At 46.9% G+C, this 27,131-nt stretch overlaps 1 protein-coding gene across 1 annotated transcript in view; it reads left to right on the forward strand.

The window, feature by feature from the left end:
• Positions 1-1,923: 1,923 nt before the first annotated feature.
• LTK (leukocyte receptor tyrosine kinase) overlaps positions 1,924-27,131 on the forward strand; it is a 164,847-nt gene continuing 139,639 nt past the window's right edge. Inside the window, exon 1 of the mRNA XM_077819984.1 lies at positions 1,924-1,987. Coding sequence (XP_077676110.1) covers positions 1,924-1,987 — 64 coding nt within the window. The remainder of the gene's footprint in view (positions 1,988-27,131) is intronic.

Here is a 27,131-nt window from a genome sequence, read left to right on the forward strand (position 1 = left end):
TACTAGCTTTACATAAGGACTATGAGCTGAGTATGGGGCTGAAGACTGAGCCTCAAGGATGGGTTGAGAACTAGCTGAAGAAGGCTCTTTTGTTTGGGGATTATTTGTTGGTCTTTTTATTACACTGGATGGCATAGGACTAAAACGTCACCTGGCTGGGGGATTAAATTGGAACTAGAAGAGGTGCACCACCACAGCAACTATCGGCAGCGGGTGCTAGAGAAGACACCACTGCTATGCCCCACCTAGTCCTGAGGGGGCACACCTGCAGTGAGTCTACTCTTCCACAGGCCCCCATTACCAGATTATCTCAGCCCCTCACAATCTTTAATATAGTAATCACAATAGCACCCCTGGGTAATTGAGCCCTGCTGTTATCCCATTTTACAGGTGGGGGACCTGAGACAGAGAGGCTAAGCAACTTGCCTGAAGTCATACAGGAAGCCTGTAGCAAACAAGGAATTGATCCAGGGTTTCCAAAGTCCCAGGTGAGTGCTCTTGCCATTGGATCATCCTTTCTCTCATTAACTGCTGTTAATCCGGTGAGGGAGAGATTTGTATAGAGATGAGAGAACTGGTTGTAATTACATAACAATCCTGTTCTCACAAGATTCTTCCCCCCCCCCGCCCATAGGAGAATTTAGAGAAGTATGCAGGTGCTGTGAATCTTTTGAGGTTCCCTTATCCCTACCTTTGCATCAGTTGGAGTAACAATAGCAGCTGTGTTAAGACCAGATCTACCTGGGATTTGTGCAAGCTTCCCATTGACATCAGTGGAAGATTGTGTGGATTGAAGGGGTTATGGAGTTTTGCATTTATAACCCACTCCATGGATCATGATTTAAAGATGGAATTGAGGGCTCTCCACTGAAGTTTGACACACCTGGTTTAGAGGAAGTCTAAACTGATGTAAACTCTGCTTTCCTCCACCCCCTTTAACATGTATGGTGTTCAGCTTAGACTCCCTTAAGGTTAGTTTAGACTCACACCCACTTACCACTGTGTAACTCGTATCTGCCTCTTACACATAGACATCCATATCATTGGAGGCTTTTAAGAACAAGTTAGACAAACACCTATTGGGGATGGTTTTGGTTTACTTGGTCCTGCCTCAGTGCAAGGGGCTGGACTAGAGGATCTCTTGAGGTCCCTTCCAGCTCTACATTTCTATGATTTCATCCCTCTAAATTAGGTCCCTCTGAATATAAGTGTATCTAAGGTGTGTAAATTGATGTAACTCACGCATGAGGAGCCAGAGGGAAACAAGAAGTTAATAAGTAAAGCACCTACACAGAGGGTATCAGAAGGTGGAAGCTAAAGCAACATACACCCTACTGTAACCTGCACCTCCTGCTCTATCTAACCCAAGTTAAATGTAAATGGGTGTAAGTGGATCTAGGGAAGTCTAGCTGAGTGTAAGGAAATCTAAATTAGGGTAAGGAGATCTGATTCCCCTAGCATACCAGTGTCAGCCAGAAGAGACTCATGCCTAGGGGAATCTATTTTACACTCACCTTACATATCACCTGAATTTGGTCCACAAACTGTGTGCGCGTTGGGGTGAGGGGAATGGAGCAGTTCCATCAAGGCAGCTGCAGGATGAGACCGATTAGGAGAGGGGAAACACCTAAAAAGACACTGAATTCAGCTCTTCCAACGGCATGCTAGTGTTTACAAAATGTATTCAGGGGTGCGTTAATAACTGATGTGAGCTCTGCTTCTTGGATTCGCCGCCCCACGCAGTAGCTGAACGTACTGGGGTGAGGGGAACAGTGAGGGTTTTAGGACCCATGAGAACCTTCTTGAGCAGGGGGTGGGAATCCTTCTATAAGCCAGCAAGAGCCCCAGCCTTAACAGCAGAGCTTCTGTGGAGCCGGAGAGAGCGGTCAGCGCGGGGAGAAGCCCCCGGGACCCAGCAGAGCCATGGCTTGTCTCCCGCACCTGGCCAGCCCTCTCCAGCTGCTGCTGCTGCGGCTCTCCACGCTGGGTGAGTGGAGTAACTTCTTTTTCACCCCCTGGCCGCACAGACCGAGTCCCTCTCACCCCCCCCCCCCCCCTGACACCAAGTCTCTTATTTCCTGTCCCCGTTTTCTGTTAACTTTTAGCCGGGGGGGGGAGGAGACAAAAAGGAAAAAGAAGCCGACGGTGCCAAACCTCTCTCCCAGTAGATCGCTCCTGATGGCTAGCTACTGAAATGCCGGGGGGGGGGGGGAGTTTGAGAAGGGCTGCGGCTGAGGGAGGTGAAATGAAGAGCGCCCCTTCCACTGGCCCCGGAAGGAGAGGTGTCTCCAGGGCGCAGGGAGAGGCTGGGCTGGGGGGGCCAGGGCACAGCTCGGGGCGATGCGGTGTAGACGGGAGCGGTTCGGGGTGCGAAGCTGGGTCCCCACGCGTCGCGGTGCTCAGGCTGAGTTTCGCAGGGAGTCCCTGTTCCGGTGCCGAGCGGCCAACCAGGGTAGGAGGGGAGCTGCCAGGAGAGCAGGGTGGGGAGCTGCCTCTTCGCAGGTTCATTGCTAACACTGCCGCGCCGCGCCGCGCCACGAGAGCCTGGAAGGAAAAGGCTCCGGGCGCCTGCCAAGGCGCCCCGCATTCACGCGGTGCCGGGGACACTGCCAGGAATGCAACTGGGGACGGCGCCTGCTGGCTGGGGCTGCTGTCAAGCGAAGTAGTGCTGCTTACCCTCAGTCTAGTACCTGATCTGCCTTCCCCTGGGGGGGCTATTGTCTAGCTCCTGCAGGGGCTGGCGTAGGTCTTTGCTAGCTCTGGCTAAGTGCTAAAAGGATGTTGCATTTTTATTTGCGTGGGGCCATTCCAGGTCAGCAGCTTGGGAGCAGGTTTCAGCATTTATGGAGACTTCTGCTTACAAAGCCTGGGCAGGGCCATCCATATCTGTTGTTTCTGGCTGTGTTGTTCCCATTGGGAAGACACTAGAAGTTGGCACACCCCTTGTAAGCAGAGCTGCTGTCTGTTTCCCTCTTCTTCGGAGAGCCCCTGGTTCTTTGGTTGCCCAGGGTCTGATTCAGAGCCATTGACTCTTGTTTCAGTCTCCGCTTTTGGTGGAGTGGTTTTCAAACTGCTGTCTGTGGTGAGATTATACTTAGGTTTTCTTATAGTGGCTGTTGGCGGGCACATCATTTGAAGGGTGGCTGTCCTCGAAAGAGGCGGATAAGGAAGATGTGTTTTAGAGGGCACAAGTAAGGAGCTAAAGGAAAACAAATATATAGTTTGCAAGCTCTGACCTGCCATATGCCAAAAATATTCTCAATTGTCCAAGAAGTGACAGGGGCACAGAGAGGTTTAACCCCCTTAGCTGCTTTTATGGGCTTCAAAAGGGCGTAATCTGCCTTGGAGAAGGAAGATCCTGAGACTCAGCACTCATTTCTTTTAGGGCCTGCTCCTGAGGGAGTCAAAGGGGGTTTTGCTGATGACTTCCACAGAAGCAGGATCGGGCTGTTCGTGGCCATTTGTTTCCTGCTGGATTTAACTGCCCTAAGCCCTGGCAGTGACGATAGCTCCAGCCCCACACTGATCTTCTGCTTTCTGCCTGGTGAAATGCACATTCCTTTTGGGCCGTGCCCTGAATGGGCTATACCAGTGTCCCTCTCTTCTGCTGGGTCAAACTTTCAAAGTGCTGGTGCTTATTGAGGGAAGAGGGGGGACCAAAAACCTACAAAAAAGCCCAGAAAATCATATGGAGGAAAGAAGCCCAAACCAGGGTGTTGCTGGGGAGATGCGTTAGCCAGACCGTGGGGGGAAGAGACCTATGCTGCCTCTTCAGCGGCCAAAGTGGAGGCTATAGCCCCAAAACACTGCTGGGGAGGGCAAGGGGAAACCAGACAGAGAATGATTGCCTAGAAAAGAGCCTAGTTTTACATCATCCATGTTGTTCTGAATCCTCCCTTTTAGCAGGTTTCCCCTTGGAATTCCATGAAGGCCAATCCCCTAAGGAAGACTGGGTGCTGATGCGCTCTCTTGATAGAAAGCTTAAATACCCTGTCAACAGAATTATAGACAAACATATGCCCTAGCGGAGCCTCCCATTTCTAACACACTGTTTGTTCATGACTATACCATGCACCACACAGTGATTTTAGTGCTGGAGAAGCGAGTGGTGGCTTACTGGTTATGGCCACCACTCTACAGCTAAGGTTGTGAGAACTCTTCTGTTCAAACACCTGTTTTCAGCCCTTTCTATTGTCTGCTGTGCAATTGTTATGGGATGGGATTTTTCAAGCTTCATCTTAGGCGAGAGAAGTTTTCTTGGGGGAAGAGTTTCAGAGTAACCTGTCTAGTCACTTTTGACTTGTGCAACATGAGAGCAGTATTGGAATTAAGGATGTGCTGTTACTAGGTATCTCCTATCAACTTTAATTTCTTAGTAACCTTCTGCTGGTAGCAGCCAGGGAGCTTTTCGTGCTGTCTTTGGGTTTGTCTAAACAAGAAAGTTTCACTGGTTTAACTTAATGTGGGAATTAAAACAAGTTTCCTTAAATCAGTGCAAACCTTTTATTTCAGTTTTGCTTAAGTCGCTTGAGAACAAGTTTTAGCACCTGAGATTAAACCAGTGTAACTTTCTCACAGAGATAAGTCCTTTCTCTGACGTCTGAGGCATCCAGGCATTTAGGTGTCTCTTTCCTTCCCTTCGTCTATGCGGAGGTGAACATACTATGAGTGGAGTGAGATGAGGTAACCCCTTCTCCTTCCTATTGTGGGATAGCCTTCCTTTTATTAGCCCCTCAGTCTCTTTTGTGCTACCCATCACAAAGACAGGTTTGTGGTTTCATTAGACCACTCTACTAGTCCCAGGCCAGGACAGCACCAAGTGATCCTTGAAAACTGTTGGAGGATTCAAGCTCCCTTACTAAATAGCAGCCTGTCTCTGGATATGATGTCCACCTTGGGGTGCATGGTACCAGGCACTGCTACCAGCACTGAAGGTTAAGCAGTTGAGGGAGAGTGCCAGTTGGGGATGCCTTGAAATGAAAGGAACAGATTTTTAGGCATGAAAATTGGGGAAGTAGAGGGAATCTTTAAAGTACAATGGAACAGGTCAGGCTAACTGGAGAGGAATTCTGTTTTCAGGGGAAACTCGGGAAGGCATGAAAACTGGGGATTTTCAGCCTCTTATGCAGGGAGGACACATCATGCAAACAAAGGCTGGAAGGAGGGTGGAACAAAGCAAGGGCTCACATGCACTGTTATTTTAAAGTCTGTCTTCTGACCTGGAAGACATGGTCCTTTGACAACTATGGGAGGTAAAGTCCAACCATTTGTCCATGCTCCTCTGTTCATTACATTGCTCCAACACTGTGCTTGCGGCCCACTTAGAAATGGGGAGATTCAGTCAGAGCAATGGATGTACTAGTTCAGTGACATCTCCCTAACTGCATACTGTATGTATGTAAGTGTGTGTGTTTGCAAGCTGTTTGTATATGTGCCTAGTTATGCATGGTGTACTTGTATGTGCATCTACATGCTGTGTGTGTGACTACCTGTTTAGATGTGCTCTATCCTGTACTATGTAGGTGCCTTTGTGTACAAATGCTTGTCTTCAGATTGTAGGGGTGTGTAGCAATGATGATAGTGGTTGTTTCCTTTCCTGGAAGGGAAACTCCTGCTTGTAATTCCATGCTGGATCATGGCAACATTCCTTCTGGCCCCAGAAAAATAGTAATAGAAACAAAGATAACTTGAACTCTCCTTAAACTTTCAGTGAAAGACAGAAAAAAGTGAGTGAGGGAGAGGAGACAGATAAGCTTCCTAGAAACAGAAATAAACAGAGGGGAAATTAGAGGCTAAATTTTGATCTGATGTAGCTCCATTGACTTGAGTGGAGTTACACTGACTTATACCGACTGAGAATCTGGCCCTAGATATTTAAAGACCCGTGATCCAAAACTAAAACCTTCTTAGCACAGCTGTGATTCCTGACCCAAGAGCCTGAATCACAGCAGGAAAACAATCACACTGATTACTGAACTAGACCAGGTTTCAGAAGGGCAGCCCTGTTGGTCTGTATTGGCAAAAACAACGAGGAGTCCTTGTGGCACCTTAGAGACTAACAAATGTTTTTGGACATAAGCTTTCATGGGCTATAACCCACTTCATCAGATGCATGGAGTGAAAAATACAATAGGTAGGCATAAATATACAGCACATGAAAAGCTGGGAGTTGTCTTACCAAGTGGGGGGGGGGGTCAGTGCTAACGAGGCCAATTCAATCAGGGTGGATGTGGCCCATTCACAACAGTTGACAAGAAGGGGTGAATATCAACACTGGGAAAATTACTTTTTATAGTGACCCAGCAGCTCCCAGTCTTTATTCAGTCCTAATTTGATGGTGTCAAGTTTGCAAATTAATGCCAGTTCTGTGGTTTCTCGTTGAAGTCTGTTTTTGAAGGGTTTTTTGTTGAAGAATGGCTACTTTTAAGTCTGTTATTGAGTGTCCAAGGAGATTGAAGTGCTCTCCTTCTGGTTTTTGAATGTTACAGTTCTTGATGTCAGATTTGTGTCCATTTATTCTTTTGCATAGAGACTGTTTAGTTTGGCCAATGTACATGGCAGAGGGGCATTGCTGGCACATGACGTATATCACATTGGTAGATGTGCAGGTGAACGAGCCCCTGATGGTGTTGCTGATGTGGTTAGGGCCTATGATGGTGTCCCTTGAATAGATATGCGGACAGAGTTGGCAACAGGGTTTGTTGCAGGGATAGGTTCCTGGGCTAGTGTTTCTGTTGTGTGGTGTGTACTTGCTGGTGAGTATTTGCTTCAGGTTTGGGGGGTGTCTGTAAGTGAGGACTGGCCTGTCTCCCAAAGTCTGAGAGAGTGAGGGATCGTCTTCCAGGATAGGTTGTAGATCCTTGATGATGCGCTGGAGAGGTTTTAGTTGGGGGCTGTAGGTGATGGCTAGTGGTGTTCTGTTATTTTCTTTGTTGGGCCTGTCCTGTAGTAGGTGACTTCTGGGTACCCTTCTGGCTCTGTCAATCTGTTTCTTCACTCCAGCAGGTGCATACTGTAATTGTAAGAATGCTTGATAGAGCTCTTGTAGGTGTTTGTCTCTGTCTGAGGGGTTGGAGCAAATGCGGTTGTATCTTAGGGCTTGGCTGTAGACAATGTATTGTGTGATGTGGTCTGGATGAAAGCTGGAGGCATGTCGGTAAGTATAGTGGTCAGTATGTTTCCGGTATAGGATGGTGTTTATGTGACCATCGCTTATTTGCACTGTAGTGTCCAGGAAGTGGATCTCTTGTGTGGACTGGTCCAGGCTGAGGTTAATGGTGGGGTGGAAGTTGTTGAACTAGACCAGGCTCACAGCCCTTCCCTGCATCTGAGCACAGTTCATCCTCTGGAAATTCCTCTCTTACTTGCTCCCCTTCCTGTCTCCTCTCCCACATTACAGCACTGGGGTCACTTTTGGTGTGACAGAACCTGTTGGTGCAGAGAAACAAAAGATGGAAAGGAATCCTTGTGTACAAAGCATCAGATAGGTAATAGGTACGACAGCAGGCTGTGTGGAACAGCAGAAAACTTAGATCTCTTATGAGAGATGTGTGACAGCAGATATGACACTTGGCTGTTTGGGCTGGAGGGGAATTCAAAGCCAGATAGCCAGACTGTGACCAGCACCTTTGAGGGTCCATACTGGATGAGGGTGCAAGGAGCTTTCTCTGCCCCATGCACAGGGGTCAGTCACAGTCCAAACCTAGGATTAGTGCCTACATATGCCTTTGAAAAAGAGACAATGGAGGTGGGACCAGAGCCTTGCACAGTATAATGGAATTGGCTGACTGCAGGGTGGAGTGTACTTCCTAGTGGGTGCCATGCCCTGGGTTAGTGAGACTCCATGATGCTCCCTATTCAGGGCTGTAATTTGTCATCATCAGATCCATAATGAGCCATGGGTAACAGAGAGGGAAATAACATTGGCTTAGTGTAGAATTAAGGGAGATGGAGGTGGCTGTTCAATAAGCGAGAAGGGAACTCTCTGATAGACACTGGAATAAGAGAAGAGCTCTGATTTGTGTCTATTGAATTTCCAGGACAAATAAAACTCCATTAAGGAGTTGGTAGTGATTCTCTATTTGAATCTTGAAGGTAGTTGGTTGAAAAACATGAAACTCTTCACAACCATTTTTTGTCAATATATTTCCTCCACTTTTCATTTAAAAAATGTGGATGTAAAGTTTCCAACCAGCTTTACTTAAGGGAAAGAAACCTTAATGTCCTAGATTGTAACAAATAATAATAAATGCATCTATTAGAAAAGGACATTCAGAGTTAAGGTTAATTTTTAAAAGTAGGGGAAACATGGAAATACAGAACTGAAGTAACTCAAACACCCTGGGACTCTTATGTTCCCACATCCTGACTCAGCTTCCATGTAGAGGTAGATCCATATCTGTCATAAGCACCACAGATTTACAGCTAGTCAGTGTCTGCAATCCCTTATCCCTTGGCATTTCCCCCCAGGAATTATGCCTATTTATAGGTATTCATCTACATAGTTGTAGCATAGTATGTGTATCAGAATATAGAGAACAAGTCTGAGGGTATATGCGGCTTAAGATATTCACAGATCCACTGTCTTATATTAAGAATTTGAAATGGTAAAATTCTTGCTGCCTGGCAGAAGGGAATGAGATTGGTAAATTGGGATGTGGCTGGATGGTTTTTCAGTGTGTGTTAATATGTAAAAGGTGAGATGTTTGCATTCCTCTCATTAAGGAGAACAGCCTCTGATAGTATAGTTTGCATACACACACATGATGGGCGATGCATTGACTAGTATACTGAGTAAGGTACAGAGTACCAGGGGTTAGACTAACACAGCTTATGCTGTCTATGTTGAAAATGAATATTGTGCGGGCATAACTGTCCCATGATTTAGTTGAGGATGTTTGAGTACCTTGACTTTGCAATTCCATCCTTTCCTGGGTTTGTTTTCGTTGTAGTTATTTTAACTTTGTTTTTCCAAGATTTCCATTCTTTGTGGTTTTCCTTAATTTTTCACATACATTTTTTAGGTCCTCCCCACCCCCCAAGTGGTTAATGCATATTTGTCACTGTAATATAAGTTTAACAAATTTCTTTCTTGGGAATTCCTTAGGCTTTTTTTAAAGGTACTTTAAGATTTGTCCTCTGACTTTGGATGTGCGTTACTGGTTTAGGGAATCCATGTCTCTGCATTTGTAACCTTTTTAAAGCACGAAATTCACCACATGAACACTTTAATGCTTTAGAAACCTTTCAGAATTGCTTCACATGTTTCATAAGCTCTGCAAAACTGTGGGTTTGTAATCAATCACCATAGGAGCTTGAGCAGCATTTAAAATTTCAGATCAGGAACTTGCATAAAGATTGGCATTTCAGCTATAGATTTTAAGAAGTTATATTAGATCCTAAAGTCTACAAACCATGATGCAATATTCACACCCGGCAACAAATGTTTGGAATTGTTGACCAAGGATTGTGGTGGAGTCTCCATCACTGACAACTTGTAAATCAAGATTGGATGTTTTTCTAAAAGATCTGTTCTGGGAATTATTTTGGAGAAGTTCCATGGCCTGTGTTATACAGGAGGTCAGACTAGATGATCACAATGGGCTCTCCTGGCTTTGGAATCTAGGAATCCACCTCTACCTTCTCTCATTCAATGCATCCCACTCCACTCCCAGGACCGGGAATAGAATACAGGAATCCTCACTCTCAGCCCCTGCTTTCACTCACTCATGAGACCCAATTCCACTTCCAGGAACAAAGTCATGAATAGTTTTGTTCAGCCAAAATATGCATTCTTCAGGAAAAAAAAGAAATGAAAACATTCCCCAGCTCTAATTATAAGTGAACAAAAAGTGTTATGAGAATTTTCCCAAAAAAAGTCGTTCTAATTTTTCTGTGTCTGATATCTCAGAAAGGGTTTGTCCAATTCACCTCAAAATAGAAAGGGGGGGGGAAAAGTTCTGGCTACAGACATTTCAGACTCTCTGGAGTAATGGGTACAGAGGGAAGATTTCAATGTCCCTCCCTACCACCCTCAAAATTAGCCTCTTGGTATAATTTTTGCATTTATTATTTTTGCAGACTGGTGCCTTGGCTGTCCAGGTAGTCTTAAAATCCTCAGTGTAATGAAAATTCAGCTCTTAGCACCGAATCAAGAGCTGTAATTCATTCACTTCCTCCTACCAATGCACACACACTCACCCTTTCCTTTCCATGCTGTTCTTGATGCTTCAAGGCTCTTAGAAAATACTTTCTGTTCAGTTACTTATTTTTGTCTTTCATATGCTGTTCATTTTCTTTGTCTGAGAAATCGGGGGCAGTTTTTCCACTGCAATCCCAAAATAGTCCTGTCTTTTCCAGGTCAATGTGGAAAACAAAATCTGTTTAATTTTTTATAAAACTGCCAACTTCTTTTGGATCTCATTTCTGCACTGGTATTGGGAGCTGAAAAGATGTGGAGGGAATTTATAGGAAATCATTTATTTCTTGTTTCATATTTTCCCTCCAAAATCTCTAAGACTCAGAAAACTCAACATATACAGTTAACAACAATATTTTGAAAAATCAGCTCATTATTACTTGTGTACAGATGTGAGTAATGTTTAGGGTGACCAGATAGCAAGTGTGAAAAATCAGGACATGGGGGAGGGGGGGGAGGGTAATAGGCCCCTATATAAGAAAAAGCCCTGAATATCAGGACTGTCCCTGTAAAATCGGGACATCTGGTCACCCTAATAACATTGATGTTAATATCAGAAATGGTTACATCCACCTTACTGTTTCATAGCTACTGACATGAATACCATTTGTGACTGTATCAACATTAGCCAACTATCAATTTTAGTAACATTTATGACTATATTAGTCCTTCCTGTTTGTTACTAAGCCTCAGTAGAAGTATCATGTATTCCTGTTTCAGTGTATATGCAGTAGGAGTTACATCCCTTACAGCATTACTAGTAGATACTGATAATTACTGAAAGAACACCACCATGTTGACTGTTACAAGGATTGAGCAGAAGTAATAGCCAAGAAAATGAGGCTTCCAGTGTTTGTCATTTATTTGCAGACAATGTGGTAGGATATCTTCTCTCTCCTTCCCCCCCCCCCCCCCCCCGTAAACGTAGACGTTAAAATGTAGAATTGCTGACTTTTCCATTGGACTTTTTAGGGATCATGAGGGTAAGATTAGTGGTGAGTGAATATGAAGAGGTTTCAAGTTCAGGCTACGTTCAGTTAAACTCTCAAACATTCAGATGATTAGAACTACTTGAACCTTTTTGACTCTGCAAAACTGACTGGAAATCTGAGAATGAGCTTCCTCATCAGATCTCCAGGACTTCCCTGGGTGATTGCAGCCAGAAATGACCCAAGAAGCATCTTTTTAGTGGAATTCTTCTGATTTTGGTCCCAGCCAGAGTCTGGACATTTTAAAAGAGTATGAAAATGAAAGGGTTATTCAAACGCTTCAAAAATCTTAGCAGTGGTTCAGATCACATTTGCTTTGGGACATGTCAGATGACATGGGAAGGGTGTGACTCTTATTTTTCATGAACAGGTTCACCAAACTCTAGGGTAGGAGGAAAAAGGAAGTGCCCAATTGGCTATTCCAATTCCATTCCACTGTGGGGAAACAAATGCCAGATATGAAACTTGCTGACAAGCACACTAACCTCCCAACATCAATTTGTAACATCACAAAGACAATTTAAAAAGCCAGCAGTAGATATTTTTCTTACTATTGGGACCTGAACTGGTTTCCATGGAAGTTGATAGCAAAACTCCCATCAGCTTCAGTGGGTGGAAAATCAGGCCCTTCGCCTTTAAGTTTATACTGGATTTTAATTAATTTTAAAGAAATACAGAGAAACAGTTGGTTCACCATAGAGCCCTAAAATAAGAAATCACTTTCCTTTTAGCCCCATGGCTGAAATAGGCAGCTGCTTTCAGATTTGATCAAGCCACGGAAGGGCCTTTGGCTGAGTAAAGAAACCTTTATACAGCTGGGGAGTGGACTGAAGTTGTTCTGAAGAGGAAAAAGGGCAGGACTAGATTTAGCTCCCTAAAGAGAGGCAGCCAAATAGTTTAGGGCCTAGGCTTAGGTTTTGTAAACAAAAGGTTTTATAGACTGTTCACAGAAATGTTTTCATGATTTTTGAAAAACATGTCAACCATATTAAAAAAACAAAACCCTTAAATATTCCTTTCTAGCAACTCCAATTCCAAAGGATTAGGCTAGTGTTTGAGAACTAGGAAGTGAAGCTCACTAGAAGCAGGAAGTGGAACGGAAGACTGACTTAGTTTCTCTTGATGACCTGACTGAAATGCAAAGGGTAAATAAGTAGCATAAATGGTGATGGAAAAGCAGTACTGGCCAGCCCGCAAGCATCAAGAGGTCATAAGCCAGTTCCTCCACCCACCACCTGCCCCCCAAAAGTCATGAGATGGACTTGAAAATCATGAGATTAAAAAATTGTGTTCTTTTTATGTGCTTTCTGGTTTTTGAGCCTTTACAGTTTTTGTTTTCAAACTTTTCTCTACAACTCTGAAGCCCTGAAACTCTTTTTTTTTTAAATGAGGGCTGTGATTTTTCATGTAATCACCTGACTCCAGGAGCTGGGCCTCTAAGAAAAACATCAAATGTCATGAGACCAGTGAGAGAATCGTGAGAGTTGGTAGCACGGAGGTGATTGTAATACTTTCAGTTTTACTAACCATACAGTATTACTAAAAGCACATGCAGGGAACACTTTAAAATCAGCCTTTCCTTGTTGACAATACTTAAGGCAGAGCAGGTGAACTGGGAAGCAGCACTATCTAATATTTAGAACAGGGGAGTGGGAGTCAGAATTCCTGGAATCTGTTCCCAGTTCTGCCCCTGACTTACTGTCTGATTTTGGGCAAGTCACTTAACCTCGGTGCCTCCGTTTCCCAATCTGTAAAATAGGGACAGTACCATCTACCACTGAGGGTGATCTGAGCCTTAAATCCTTAATGTTTGTGAAGAACTTTCTGATCCTCCAAAACAGGTGCAATATACAGTGCACAGCATCATTATTACTTGTTATATATTTTATATACTATGCCGGGGCGGCCAATCTGAGCCTGAGAAGGAGCCAGAATTTACCAATGTACATTGCCAAAGAGCCGCAGTAATACGTCGTCAGCCCCCCATCAGCTCCGCTCCCAGCACCTCCCACCCACCGGCAGCCCCACTGATCAGTGCCTCCCTCTCTCTCTCCCTGTGCCTCCCAATCAGCTGTTTTGTGGCATGCAGGAGGCTCTGCGGGGGGAGGGGGAAGAGCAAATTGTGGCAGGCTCAGGGGAGGGAAGGGGTGGAGTGGGGGCAGGGCTGTGGCAGAGCCAGGGGTTGAGCAGTGAGCCCCCCCCCCCCCCCCGGCACATTGGAACATTGGCACCTGTAGCTCCAGCCCTGGAGTTGGTGCCTGTACAAGTAGCCGCATGTTAACTTCTGAAGAGTTAATGTATGTGGCTCCGGAGCCACAGGTTGGCCACCCCTGTCCTGTGCTCCATTATCTATTGCAAAAGTAACCCAGAATCCTGAACTCAAATTCAGGCAGATATTGGAATATTTTACTTTAAAATGTGTATTTGTCATTCTTATTTCACCATGTACCTTCTGTTACTGATACAGGCTTTCAGACAAATCCCCCCTGTTGCACCTGCGAAGGCAATAAAGCATCTCTTTAAAGACTCGCTCTCCACATAGCCAAGGTGTGTTTTGCTATCTCATGACACACCCTGTTGCATGCTGTGCCTTCAGGATAGCAGATGTAAGCAGTGGTGGAATCTACACCCATTTCAGTGGTGACATGACACTTTCTATGCCAGTTCTGCCTAGCTCTGCCATCTATGACTTTCCATTAAACTTCAGGATACAGTTTCATCTGGAGGCACAGGGATTTACACAAAGTTTAGCAGCAGGAAGAGTAAGAGGGAGAATACAGCTGCTAGGGATGGGCTTCTAGGTAAAATAGCACTGGATGCCCTTTCAAAAAGACAGGTGTTTTGTCAGTGCTGATTGCTGCTCCTTTAAGGAAGCACCCTGCTCTGGGGAGAGAGCCAAAAGCTGGGAATCATTATCATTCTTCTTCAGTGAATTCAGTGTTGGGTCTTGGAACCCTTCTACTAAACCTCTGCTCTGTCCCACGCTGCAGCACATGGCTTTACTGCTCTACCTACTCCCCCTGCACCCTGCTTTTTGCCTTCTGCTGTAGCCTGTTCTCCCACTGCTAGTTTGGTGTTTCTGTAACATGGTGCACAGGAGTATCTTGCAAGTCTTCAATGGTTAAGCTTATGTGCCCATGCCCAGTTATCACCACACTTCCTCAGTACATGTGTGAGGGCACACACCTTTTCTCCCTCTTGCTTCACGCAATCATGGCTGGATCTTTAAAAGAAAGCAAGGCAATTACTTAGTGTCTTCATGCCTTTAAATTTAAGCCCAGATTCTTGGCAGCAAAAAGAAAAACAATGTATTTATAAAAGGGTACAATCTGCTCAGTGTGTGAATGTTTGCAGACACTGCTTATGCCAGCACAGGACTCTAGCTGTGATGCAAGGGAGAAGTTGAAATCTTGGCTGCCAAATTGTTAAACTCCCTGCTGAAAATTTTGTTCAGTTTTTACATTCCAGCTTCTTAGCCTCCTCTGAGTGCTTGTTTGATTGTTTTACTGCACTGGAATCCAGCTGGCATCAACAGGCACAGCTGTTAGGAAGCCCACATTGGGAGTCTCAGCTGGATATTATGGATAGGAGCACACATTGCTGGAGTTTTGGCTGGCACTGTTAAGGGCACTCCTCTGGGGAAGCTTACAGTGAGATTCCAGCTCATGTTGTGAGGAAGATCCTAGTGTTTGACTCACCTGGGATTGACAAGGCACTGCTGTGCAGATGATCACAGTACTGGGCATTTGGCCACTTCAGTTGGCATAGAAATTGTGTCCCTTTCTCACAGACAGACCTGGCCACGAAAGTGATGCCTTTTTCTGCTCCAGGCTGGATTATAGCAGGGCACTCCAAATAAGTCTGATTGAAAAGCCACATGGAAGCTTCATCCGGACTAGCATGCTGTAGCTTGCCACCTGACAGGGACACGTCAGCAGAAGCATATCACACCAATGTCTGAGATGTGAACGGACTTTCCAGCAAACTTCAGATTCACTTTATGATCCTAGTTGAGCTATGAAGCAGTCATGGACAGAGACCTGGTGACCTCAAGAACTATTGCTGTCTATACAACCCTCCTGAAATACACTGATCCACAAGGATATTATTACTGTTACTCTTTTGGGTGCCAAGGAATGGGCATTTCTAAAGAGAACTCTTGGCCACGACCGGTGCTTGAAGTGGTCTGAAAAGGTAGGGAAGCTGAAGTAAATTTTCATGTACTCTTTGCAGACAATTCATAATTTCTTGTATACATATATTACATAAACACATTTAAGTTCTACTTGTTTTTAAATGAGGCAACAGGCCTCGTACAAATTTTAAAAATGAAATACATCCTGGGAGTTCAGGGGTAGGGGCCTAGGGGATGCCATGAGATACAGTGGGGTTGTGGGGACTCTTTGGGTATAGGGGGCCTGGCAGGTGCAGTAAAATTCAGTGAGGTTGGTGTCTCTGGAGACTGAGGTTCAGTGGGGTTGGGAGTCTCTGGGGCTGGGGGTGCAGTGACAGTCAGTGGGGATGGGTGGGGGCTGTCCTAGGTATGCTGCCTCTGCCCTTCCATCCTTGCTCTGTCCCTTCCTGCTGGTCTGGCTCACAGCCTGTCCCTACTAGATGCTAGGTAACCAGCAGGGGAGGGTCCAGGCTCCCTGTGGCTTGTCCACGTCCCCTCATGACTTCTCCCTGCCCCTCCCCAGGTTCTAATTTGTATCGCTACCACATCTTCTGCTCCCCAGAGACAAAGGCCCTCCTGTGCATGTGATGGATAGGTGGATGGGCCAATAAGCAGGCGGTGGCTGCCCAAAGGGGAGTGAAATGGAGCTCTGGGAGCTGTCAGAGACTGGAGCTCTGATAGAAGCTCTGCACCCCTCAGTAATCCCACCTGTGAGCTTTAAGCACTAGCTGTGGCATTCCCTTTCCCCCTCCCCCACTTCCCCAGAGGTGACCAGGCTGAGCCAATGCTCTTCTGGTGAACCACACACATTGCACCTCTTGGCAAAGGCTGTTCCTAAACAAAGGATGCTTCAAATACGCAAACATCCCTTCCTCAAATAAAAAAAATGACCTCCTTCAAACTGTTCCCATCCCCCCAAATGCCTGTCCCCTACATCTTTCATAACATTCTTTCTGGCCTGTGGAGAGAGGAGTTAATGGTCTTGTGACGGGTATGTCCTCACAGCTGATGAAAGAGGTAACTGGAGCCAGAGAGCAATTAGTGCATCTGGTTGCCCCGGCCCAACTGAAGATGAAACCCAGCTGGGTGGTGAGCAAACAGAGAAGAAGGCCCAGTGAGAAGGTAGCAGGGAGAGAAGAGAACAGCTTCACAGTCCATCTGTGCTTGTTAGAGAATGCAGGAAAGCCCTGGAGATACAGATGTACAGTAACTGCAGGGCGAGACTGAGGGAAAGAGCCTGAAGGAAGGCTGAGGCAGGAAGAAGTCTGAGGGAGCAGGCCTTAGCTGCTCGCCACAGAGTCTGGACTGGAATCCCGAGAAGAGGGAGAGCCTGGATTTCCCTACTGGTCCACTGGAGGTGGTGGTGTGGAAACACCATGACACAAGTGGGAGAAGGATGACTGAGTTTGGAGCCAGGCCTCCAGGGAGAGAGCCCTGGTAGGTTTTGCTCTGCACAAGGGAGGGAGGATAAGCCTTCAGAACCTGGGAAGAGGTGAGGAGTCTGCAGAGGAGTGAGCCTGGGTAGGTGTGAAGAGTGATGTCTAGTTTATTAGACAGTCTTTTATGCTGGGAGGCAGGGACTATGTGTGACCCGGGTGGGGGGGAGGGTGGCAAGTCATGAGAACAGGAAGATCCCCACAGTGGCTGTCGGCAGTGAGTGCTGGAAGTCAAGAACATGTTATGCCATACGCAGCTGTAAGTCCATTCCTCAACAGGGCTGTTTGCAGACAAGCAATGTGTTATCCTTTTTAATTACTGTACCCAGCTCCTGGATATTGCACTCATAGATGCTGTACAAAGTCCTTGACTCCCACCTGGCATTTACAGGACAGTGTTATAAGCAAGCTCGTGCTGCTTAAGGTGAAGCTCACATGGTGATGGCAGTGCTTTGAGCTGTGGTGTTCTAGGAAAGCCCTTGTCCTGCTGAAGGCCATGGTTAGCCCTGCTAAGAGACCAATATGAGGAAGTGGTTAGCATTATGTCAGCTTCCTTTTCCCTGGCAGGAACTGTAGCATGCTGGAGCAAGGGTTATAGCCAGGGTAGTGGAAGATCTTGGCTAGAGTATCCAAAGGCACTGACTTTGAAATATGGATCCAGGTCTCTCTTTGCAGACACTAATTTGCTAATTATAGCCCTGTTTCAGATTCGTTATGATTGAAGAGGCAAAATCCAGGAGTTGAGTGAGCAGCCAAAGTCCAAACATGATTAAAAAGCATGGGAGTTTGGAAGATGACAGACTCACTAGCTATACTGAAGCCAGCATGGCAAGGAAGCCATGGTTGTTCAGCTAATTCATGTCCATCTCTCTAGTGTGTACAGGGAACAGTTTGGGACTCTCAGGTTAAGGAAACCTCCCCGTCCTGCCAATTTGCTGGTGGACGCCTTTTCACCTCGTCATCTGCCTGTGGGAAGTGGCACTGCACAGCTGTCTTGCCCAGAAGCAGAACAAGGCCCGAATTGACTCAGGCTATGTCTACACTCCCACCCAGAGGTGGGATTCCCCGGCTCCCCGCAAGGTATAAATAGCAGAAGTGTAGTCGCGGTGGCATGGGTAGCGGAAGCATGGCTGAGCCGTGCCAAGGACGAGCCTGCCTGAAACTGCGGGACGCGTACTTGGCACAGCTCAGCCGTGCCTCTGCTGCCACTACCTGCGCTTGCTGCAGCCACGCTGCTGTTCAGACTCGCAGGGGCTGGGTGAGAGCTAGCATACCTGGACGTGAGCAGAGGAATTACGTCCCTAGCTCCTCATACCGACGTACCCAAAGTCAGTTTAGTCTCTGCTTTCCCTGTAACTCTGGGAGAAGCAAGCTGTGCCAGCCCTTCCCCTGGCATAGCTTATTTCCCTCCGTCGTCTGGCTCTGCTATTGCTGGGTGGTGCACTGGTAGACAGAGCCAAGGCTCCACCCGCCAGGGATACTGGAAGAATGTGTATAGCAGAGGTGCTGAGAGCCATTGAACCAAACTGTAAACCCTGTATAGGATGGAAGCTGCTTCAAGCCAGGGGGTGAGGCAGCAGCCCTAGTTCTGGCGCCTGTGCCACCCACTCTGTCTCAGCCTGCCCACCTGTGTGGGATAGGGAGCAGCAGCAGCCAGTGCTGGTGTCTCCCTCATGCGGTGACCTGCAATGCAGGTGAGCCCACACGGGGGAGTAAAAGGAACCTTCACATCTTTTCCGTCCCGTTTGGGTGGGACGGCTGCCCTCTTGACCGACACCCTGGGGATCTCCAGACCTAGAAGCATGAGCTGCTACTGCTTAAGCTAAAGAATCAAGTCTCTGTAGCCAGGGGCTGTAACAACTCATCCCCTGTGATCAGCACAGAGGGGGACCCATAACGCACACTCACTAATGGATTACCTGGGCCCATAGGCTAGCTCACACTTAAGCCCAAAGGAGTCTGTCAAGTTCTAGCATCATATACCCCGAACATTTTATAAACAGATGGCACCCTTCTTTTTAAATGTCCAGTTCTGCACAGTGGGGATTGCTGGAGTATCTTCACCAGAAGGGGACACCTTTCTGGACCTAGCTAAAAGAGTCTGAGAAGGGACAACACTTTGCAGGGAACAATAATATGATATGCAGCCTCTCACATAAGTGCCCACTTAAAACATTGCTCAGGCCAGCAATGACTGAAAGCTGATTGACTGTGTAAAGAAGTTGGTAGCCTCAGACAGTTTCCCTGCAAGCTGTTTCCACAAAGCACAGAGTGTGTTCTCATGCGATCTGCCTTGTCAGTCCTCATATCCTGATGATTCTAAACAGGCTTAGGAAACAATTAAGAGGCTGAGGAATCAGCCGTGAAACCAATCTGGACTGCAGTAGCCACTGTGTTTCATGCCTTGCAATGTTGTGCTCTAATAAATGTTTGGTTTGTTTGTTTTTTTTCTTGGAAGAAACAGTGCTGAGTTGAGCTGTTCAGAAAGTTGAAAAGTAATTCTCTTTCTCTTAGTGTTTTGGTATCTCTCTTTATGCAGCACATGGTTACAAAATACCTCCAGAAAAACAGTCCGTTAGCAGCAGCATTTCCCTAGTGCCTGCAAATAGAACTGTTCAATGCTGGTGGGAGGGTTTGTTTCCAATATTCTTCCTTTTTGGTGCCATTTTGTTTTTTAAGAGATAATCAATTCAGCCATGGTCTGAAAGAAAGAAGGAAAGTTTCCCAAGAGTCTTTGTTTCTCACAGACACTCGTCCTGTGTTCCTTGCTCTTTAATGCTCTCTCACTGATTTCATGCTGGGATTGAGGGTTTTATGTGGTACGCTCAATATTATGGACTCAAGGATCTTCGAGGAAAATGACACAAGCGAGGGGCCCATGTTTTGGTATAGATCGGATCAGCACTGGTGCAGTCCAGTTTTACAGTCAGTTCTCACTAAGTCACTGAGTTATCCACAGATATTCCTCTCCATAAAGATGTTTGAATGTGAGAATCAGATTGCCCAGGCAGGCTGCAGTGTATGTTATAAAGAACAGAAGGAAGTTGATCATATTACAATCACCATGTGTCCATGCAGAGAGATCTTGTTGGAATCCACTGTTAAACTTGTTGAAGTTTGAAGCTCATCCTTGGGTTGGGGGGAACTAGAGGCAATAAATCTGAGGCTCTCAGCCTGGGGAGTGAAGACGGCCCTAATTTCAAAGGTACCCTTTGGGCGAAGGGATAGGTGTTGGCCTTGATGTGGTTCTTCAGAGGAAAAAAATGTTACACCCAAGAATTTCCTTCAAAGAGTAGAATAAGGTTTTCACACCAAATATCTCCTTTCAGGAGATCTCAGATTTGGGGCATGGTAGTCCCAAACTCTGCCCACTGATTTTGGCTTCTCAGGTGGGCAGGGTATAAAGTGTCAAAATAAGATGGTACTCACAGTAGATTGTGTAACTGTTCACAGTCCCTCATCTATCTTGCACATTCTGTGAGCAGTGATGTCAGCTGATTGTCATCTCTTTCTTGCATGTTTCTTCAGGAGTGAAATAATCAACAAGGCTGATATGCAAATGATCACCATTCAGCTTCAGAGTCCATACCTTACTTGAAATGAATAGGGGCAATTCTTACCTCTGGGAGCTATTGTTTCAGGCCACCTGCAGACTTGGGTTCACATTTTGAAATTTAACTTTGTAATCACAAGGGCTAGAGATTGCATTTTTTTTTTTTTTTTTTTTTTAAAATGCAAGTTTAGATCCTGGAGCATATGAGAGTAGCCTCTTAACAAACTAAGTACCAGCATGCCAAGCTGCCATGAGCTAGTCCAATTTGATCCCTGCCTTTTGGTGTGTGCAGAAAGCCTTAAGGCTAAGGCTCTGTGACTCAGTATGACTTACGCAGGATTCTTTCCCCACCATGCTAATCACCCTCCAAGTTTGAAGAGAATTCTCTGTTTCTACTGTGGAGCACACTTAATCCTGGGAATTTCCATAGTACTGTAGGCGTGCCTCAACCCCAGCTTGGTGAGGGTAGTGCCCTCAGCTTGTAAACATCGAGGACCAGTATGAACAGGCGGATTGCTTCCCATTGGTCCCAATAGAGCACACAGACCCTGAGTTAGCCCTGTCTACACTAGCAAGCTTCTGCGCAGTAAAGCAGCTTTGAGCACTGTAACTCCCGAGGTGTGCACACTGCCAAGCCACTTAGTGTGCAGAAACTGTGCAGTTGCAGCGCTCTTTTAAAAAAAAAAAAAAAAAAACCCACAGAACAAACAACTCCGACGAGAGGCGTACAGCTTTCTGCGCTGGGGCCACAGTGCTGTGGTGCCAGTGTAGACACCCTGGCGATTACAGTGCTGCGACTGGCCTCCTGGAGGTGTCCCACAATGCCTGTTCTCGCCTCTCTGGTCATCGGTTTGAACTCTACTGCCCTGACCTCAGGTGACCAATTGTGAGCCCCAGCCCTTAAATTCCTTGGGAATCTTGAAAGTCCCCTTCCTGTTTTGCTCGGTGAGGCATGCAGTGATCTCAGCGCATCTTTCCAGGTGGCCACGCCTGCTCCATGCACCAGGCGATCCCCTGCTTGGAGCAATGCCGAGTTGCTGGACCTCATCGGCATTTGGGGAGAGGAGGCTGTTCAGTCCCAGCTGCGTTCCAGCCATAGGAATGATGATACCTCCGGACAGATTTCACAAGGCATGACAGAAAGGGGCCATGACCGGGACACACTGCAGTGCAGGGTCAAAGCGAAGGAGCTGCGGAACGCCTGCCCCAAGGCATGGGAGGCAAACCGCCGCTCCAGTGCTGCACCCACCAGCTGCCAGTTCTACAAAGAGCTGGATGCGATACTCGGTGGTGACCCCACCTCCACTGCAAAGACCACCATGAATACTTCATTGGTTTGCTTGCCAGTCGAGTGGACTGAGCCAGGAGGAGGAAATCTTGGAGGAGGATGTGGAGGATGACTCAGAGGTCAGAGATGCATGCAGCCAGGAGCTCTTTTCTACGCCAGAGGAGGCTAGCCAGTCACAGCTGTCAGAGCTTGGCAAAGTGCAACCAGGAGAGGAGGCCCCTGGTGACCGGATTTGATTTTGGGAATCGCTGAAGCGAGTTGTTGGAGGCAGGAGGGTTGCAGAAAGCAGGCTTGTGTCTGTATGCTGCACGTACCACCACAAGCCTAGTCTGAGCGGTGGAACAGGCTGTTGATTGACTCCCTCACTTCACAGGAATCTGCCTCAGAGATCTCCAGGAAACTCTCCTGGAGTTATTGGGCAATCTGCTGTCACAGGTTCTTTGGCAGAGCTGCTTTGTTTCTTGCCCCATTAACTGTAACTTTCCCATGCCACTGTGCCGTCATGGGGGTGGGGAGGGCACAGGCGAGTCGCATAAGGGCCAGGGCGGAAGCTGCAGGCTTGGAGAAGAGCCTCCCTTGATTCCCTGCTCACCCTCAGCAGCGAGATATTTTCCATAATGGTCACATTCTGTGGAAAATGTGGGGACAGGAATGATTATCAGGCCCCACCTACAATGCTGGCTCTTCCCAAGAGCCATGTGCCCAGTGTACGGTAGGGTCCGGGAACACTGATTTACCCTGCACCTGTGGCTACTCACCATTTTGGGGGTCTTGTGGCTCATGTGTGCTTGCCTGGTGTCAGCCAGTCAGTGACAGGTTTGTGAATACTGGCTGAGTTTTAAATCACTGAATCAGTGTTATGTGTGTTGCAAACAATACTGTTTCTGTAAAATGTTGCATTTAAACTTCACAGAGATGACCTTGGGAGCCCAGCCTCCCTCTTTGTTGTTGCTGGCTGGACAGCTGCGCAGAATTAGAAAGTGGCCATGAAGAACTAAGGAGGACTTTCTGCGTGACGTTATGATGCACTCCGCAGCCGAAAAACAGGAACTGAAGAAATGGCTGGACATGGAGAAGCAGGAGCAAAAGGAGAACGCGGCGCGCCAGAATCAAGCCACGGAGCAGCTCTTAAACTTTATGGAGCACCAAGTGGACACGCTCCAGACGATGCTAGCACTGCAAACCGAGCAGCTGCATGCTCGCCCTCCCCTGCAGCCGCTGTCACAAAACTCTTTCCCATGCAGCCCTCAGACACTGCCAACACGCTCTTACCAAGCTCCTGGCTCCAGTCTGTACCTGTGGCATTCCACTCCTCCCCCGTCACAGTCCTTCCCTGTGGACTCCCAGTACCCCCTGCCCTCAACACCCATCCCTCTGCAGTTTGGCCCTGCTGAAATACAGCACCCGCTGCATTGTACGCTGTTGTTGAACTGCTCTTTGCTGCTGTCAAGTTGCCCCATGTATGGCTTCATAAGCCATGGCATTAAGGGGTAGGCGGTGTTTCCCAGGATCACAATGGGCATTTCTACTTCCCCTATGGTGATCTTCTGGTCCGGGAAGAAAGTCCCTGCTTGCAGCTTCCTGAACAGGCCAGTGTTCCGAAAGATGCGTGCATCATGCACCTTTCTAGACCAGTCTGCGTTAATGTCTGTGAAACACTCACGGTGATCCACAAGCACCTGGAGAACCATTGAGAAATACCCCTTCCGATTAATGTACTCGGTGGCTAGGTGCTCCGGTGTCAGAATTGGAATATGCGTGCCATCTATCGCTCCTCCGCAGTTAGGGAAGCCCATCTGTGCAAAGCCATCCACAATGTCACACACGTTGCCCAGAGTCACAGTCTTTTGAAGCAGGATGCAATTAATGGCTCTGTACTCTTCCGTTAACATGAGTCCAATGGTCGATTTTCCCACTCTGAACTGGTTAGCGGTCTGTAGTAGCCAGATCAGTAGCAGTCTGAAGTAGCCAGCTTCCACAGTGCAATCGCCACACGCTTCTCCAGTGGCAGGGCAGCTCTCATTCTCGTGTCCTTGCGCTGCAGGGCTGGGATGAGCTCATCACATAGTTCCATGAATGTGGCTTTCCTCGTCTGAAAATTCTGTAGCCACTGCTCATCATCCCAGATGTGCATGATGACTTAATCCCACCATTCAGTGCTTTTTTTTTCCCCGAGCCCAAAAGCGGCATTCCATTGTGGTCAGCATCTCCATGAAAGCCACAAACACAATCTTGTGTTGTAGCTAGTATGCGTGGCGAGATCAATGTCGAATTCCTCTTGCCTTTGTAATTTTAAGAAATAACTCCACTGCCACTCGTGACATGTTAGTCAGAGCGAGTAGCGTACTGGTCAGCAGTTCGGGATCATAGAATATCAGGGTTGGAAGGGACCTCAGGAGGTCATCTAGTCCAACCCCCTGCTCAAAGCAGGACCAATCCCCAATTAAATCATCCCAGCCAGGGCTTTGTCAAGCCTGACCTTAAAAACTCCTAAGGAAGGAGATTCCACCACCTCCCTAGGTAACGCATTCCAGTGTTTCACCACCCTCCTACTGAAAGTTTTTCCTAATATCCAACCTAAACCTCCCCCACTGCAACTTGAGACCATTACTCCTTGTTCTGTCATCAGCTCCCGCTGAGAACAGTCTAGAGCCATCCTCTTTAGAACCATCTCTCAGGTAGTTGAACGCAGCGATCAAATCCCCCCTCATTCTTCTCTTCCGCAGACTAAACAATCCCAGTTCCCTCAGCCTCTCCTCATAACTCATGTGTTCCAGACCCCTAATCATTTTTGTTGCCCTTCGCTGGACTCTCTCCAATTTCTCCACATCCTTCTTGTAGTGTGGGGCCCAAAACTGGACACAGTACTCCAGCTGAGGCCACCAATGTCGAATAGAGGGGAACGATCACTTCCCTCGATCTGCTGGCTATGCCCCTACTTATACATCCCAAAATGCCATTGGCCTTCTTGGCAACAAGGGCACACTGTTAACTCATATCCAGCTTCTCGTCCACTGTCACCCCTAGGTCCTTTTCCGCAGAACTGCTGCCGAGCCATTTGGTCCCTAGTCTGTAGCGGTGCATTGGATTCTTCCGTCCTAAGTGCAGGACTCTGCACTTATCCTTGTTGAACCTCATCAGATTTCTTTTGGCCCAATCCTCCAATTTGTCTAGGTCCCTCTGTATCCTATCCCTGCCCTCCAGCGTATCTACCACTCCTCCCAGTTTAGTATCATCCGCAAATTTGCTGAGAGTGCAATCCACACCATCCTCCAGATCATTTATGAAGATATTGAACAAAACTTGCCCCAGGACCGACCCCTGGGGCACTCCACTTGATACCGGCTGCCAACTAGACATGGAGCCATTGATCACTACCCATTGAGCCAACAATCTAGCCAACTTTCTACCCACCTTATAGTGCATTCATCCAGCCCATACTTCCTTAACTTGCTGACAAGAATACTGTGGGAGACCGTGTCAAAAGCTTTGCTAAAGTCAAGAAACAATACATCCACAGAACCAGTAATCTCATCATTAGAAGGCGATTAGATTAGTCAGGCATGACCTTCCCTTGGCGAATCCGTTCCTGCAGGCTGAAGAGGCAGAGTGCACAGTGCGCAAACCGTTGAAAGATGGCGCCAAGTGTGGACGGAAGCACAGGGATTGCTGGGACGCAAAGCAATGCATTATGGGACATTGGGACAGGACCCAGGATGTCCTGTGACCCCCTCCTTCTTCCCACAACTCTTAGCGGCGGAAGAGATGCTCTGTGGGATAGCTGCCCAGAGTGCACCGCTCCGAATACCACTGCAAGTGTCGCAAGTGTGAACATGCTGTTGCACAGTGTGAACACACAACACCGTTTTCCCTCAGCGCTCTCTCAGCCAGTGTAGACATACCCTTAGTGTCCAATCTCCCCTCCCTCCTAGGGTGTGGCACTATTGGTAACTGTGAAACCGTAAGCAATAAAACCCGCACCTTAAGCTTCTGCTTGGCAGACTCTGCCTAGTTCCCTTTGCGTAAAGACCTGATCCCTTTCCCTTTATAGCTTCAATGAAGCTAAGTGGATCCACTTGCAAGCCGGACTCAGCCACTGTGTTACTCCAGTAGCAACCCCAGGAGATATTTATATATAGGCTTGGAGGATTACTTTGTTATTGATAAATGCTACTTTCACCATACACACACAAATGGACATGCAAAAATTCCACCAATGATACTTTGCTTACCGGTAAGTTTCGGTTAAGAAAAATGCTTCTTGAGAACTTAGTAGTTTGATCTGTTTTGTCTATTTTGATATGTGTTGACAATTTGTGTCTTTATAGTTATAAACCTTTAACTTATTTTGAATCTCTATGGCTATTGTTATTTAATTGTCTGTCTCCTCCCCTGGAATGTCTGCAACTGTGAAAATTTAAATTGATTAAAAAAATGGGGGGAAATGCTTAAAAAACATTGATATTATATTTAAAAAAATGAATCTGCTAAGCCTAATTATATAAGAAGGTGTAACATGCTCTCCTCCTTGTTCCTGTGCAGCTCTGCCATAGATCAGCCTATTGTGGGGATATGCACCCCCAGTGATGCTAGGATCCCTGCAAGCATGACTGGCTCCTGTCTCGGGAATGAAAAGGGACGGGCTGCTTGCTGCCCTCCACCATGGCTTTTGTGCAGGTGCACTGGGGCAGGCTAACAGCCACCACCTCTCTTTGCTGTACTCTGAAGGGACTTTACCCCCACTGGGCTGGTAACACGAATACAGAGAAGAATCCAAGGGAAGGATTAGAAAATAAAGGCCCACTGGGATGTGACATTTAACCTTTGTGATGTTTGTTTGAAGTGATTCCGTACCTTCTCCCGGGGTCTCTGAGCAGGGAGAGTGCATTCCTCTTACTCCACTTTATGCTGGGCTGGAAGGCTCTTTTGCTTACATCTCCTTCCCTTTTTGGCTGTGCTAAGTGATATGCTGTTCTCCCAGCTTCTTCCCTTGCCAAGAGAAGTTTCCTGATTTAATTTAGGGAGATGCTGTTCTATCAAACCCCTTTCTATAATATCCTTTAATCAACAAGAAACCCCTCTCTTGGTGAGAGCAATTGGCAAGTGAAAGTTACGTTGACAGATCAGTTTTAATGAACTTTCTACTCTTGGGCTTCTCTGGCTCTATCAATGACCCTGGCTCTGACAGGGAGGGACCACTCTTCCTGATATTAGTTAGTATTCATTTGTTTTACAGTAGTCCCCGAAGGGAGTCCCACCAAGATCATAGCCCTGTTATTCTAGGCACTGTACATACATAGAGAGTGAGGCAGCCCCAGACCTGAAAAGCTTACTGTATAAATAGAGAAGATGGACAAAGGCTGGGAGAAAGGGAGCATTCTTACCCCCATTCTACAAATAGAAATGTGAGCACAGAGAGTGTAAGGCTAGCGTCGCACAGAGTTGGCAGCAGAGCCTGGAATTTAACCCAGATCTTCCAAGTCCCTGTCCAGT

Source organism: Eretmochelys imbricata, chromosome 6 (genome assembly GCF_965152235.1).
Source record: "Eretmochelys imbricata isolate rEreImb1 chromosome 6, rEreImb1.hap1, whole genome shotgun sequence".
NCBI lineage: Eukaryota > Metazoa > Chordata > Testudines > Cheloniidae > Eretmochelys > Eretmochelys imbricata.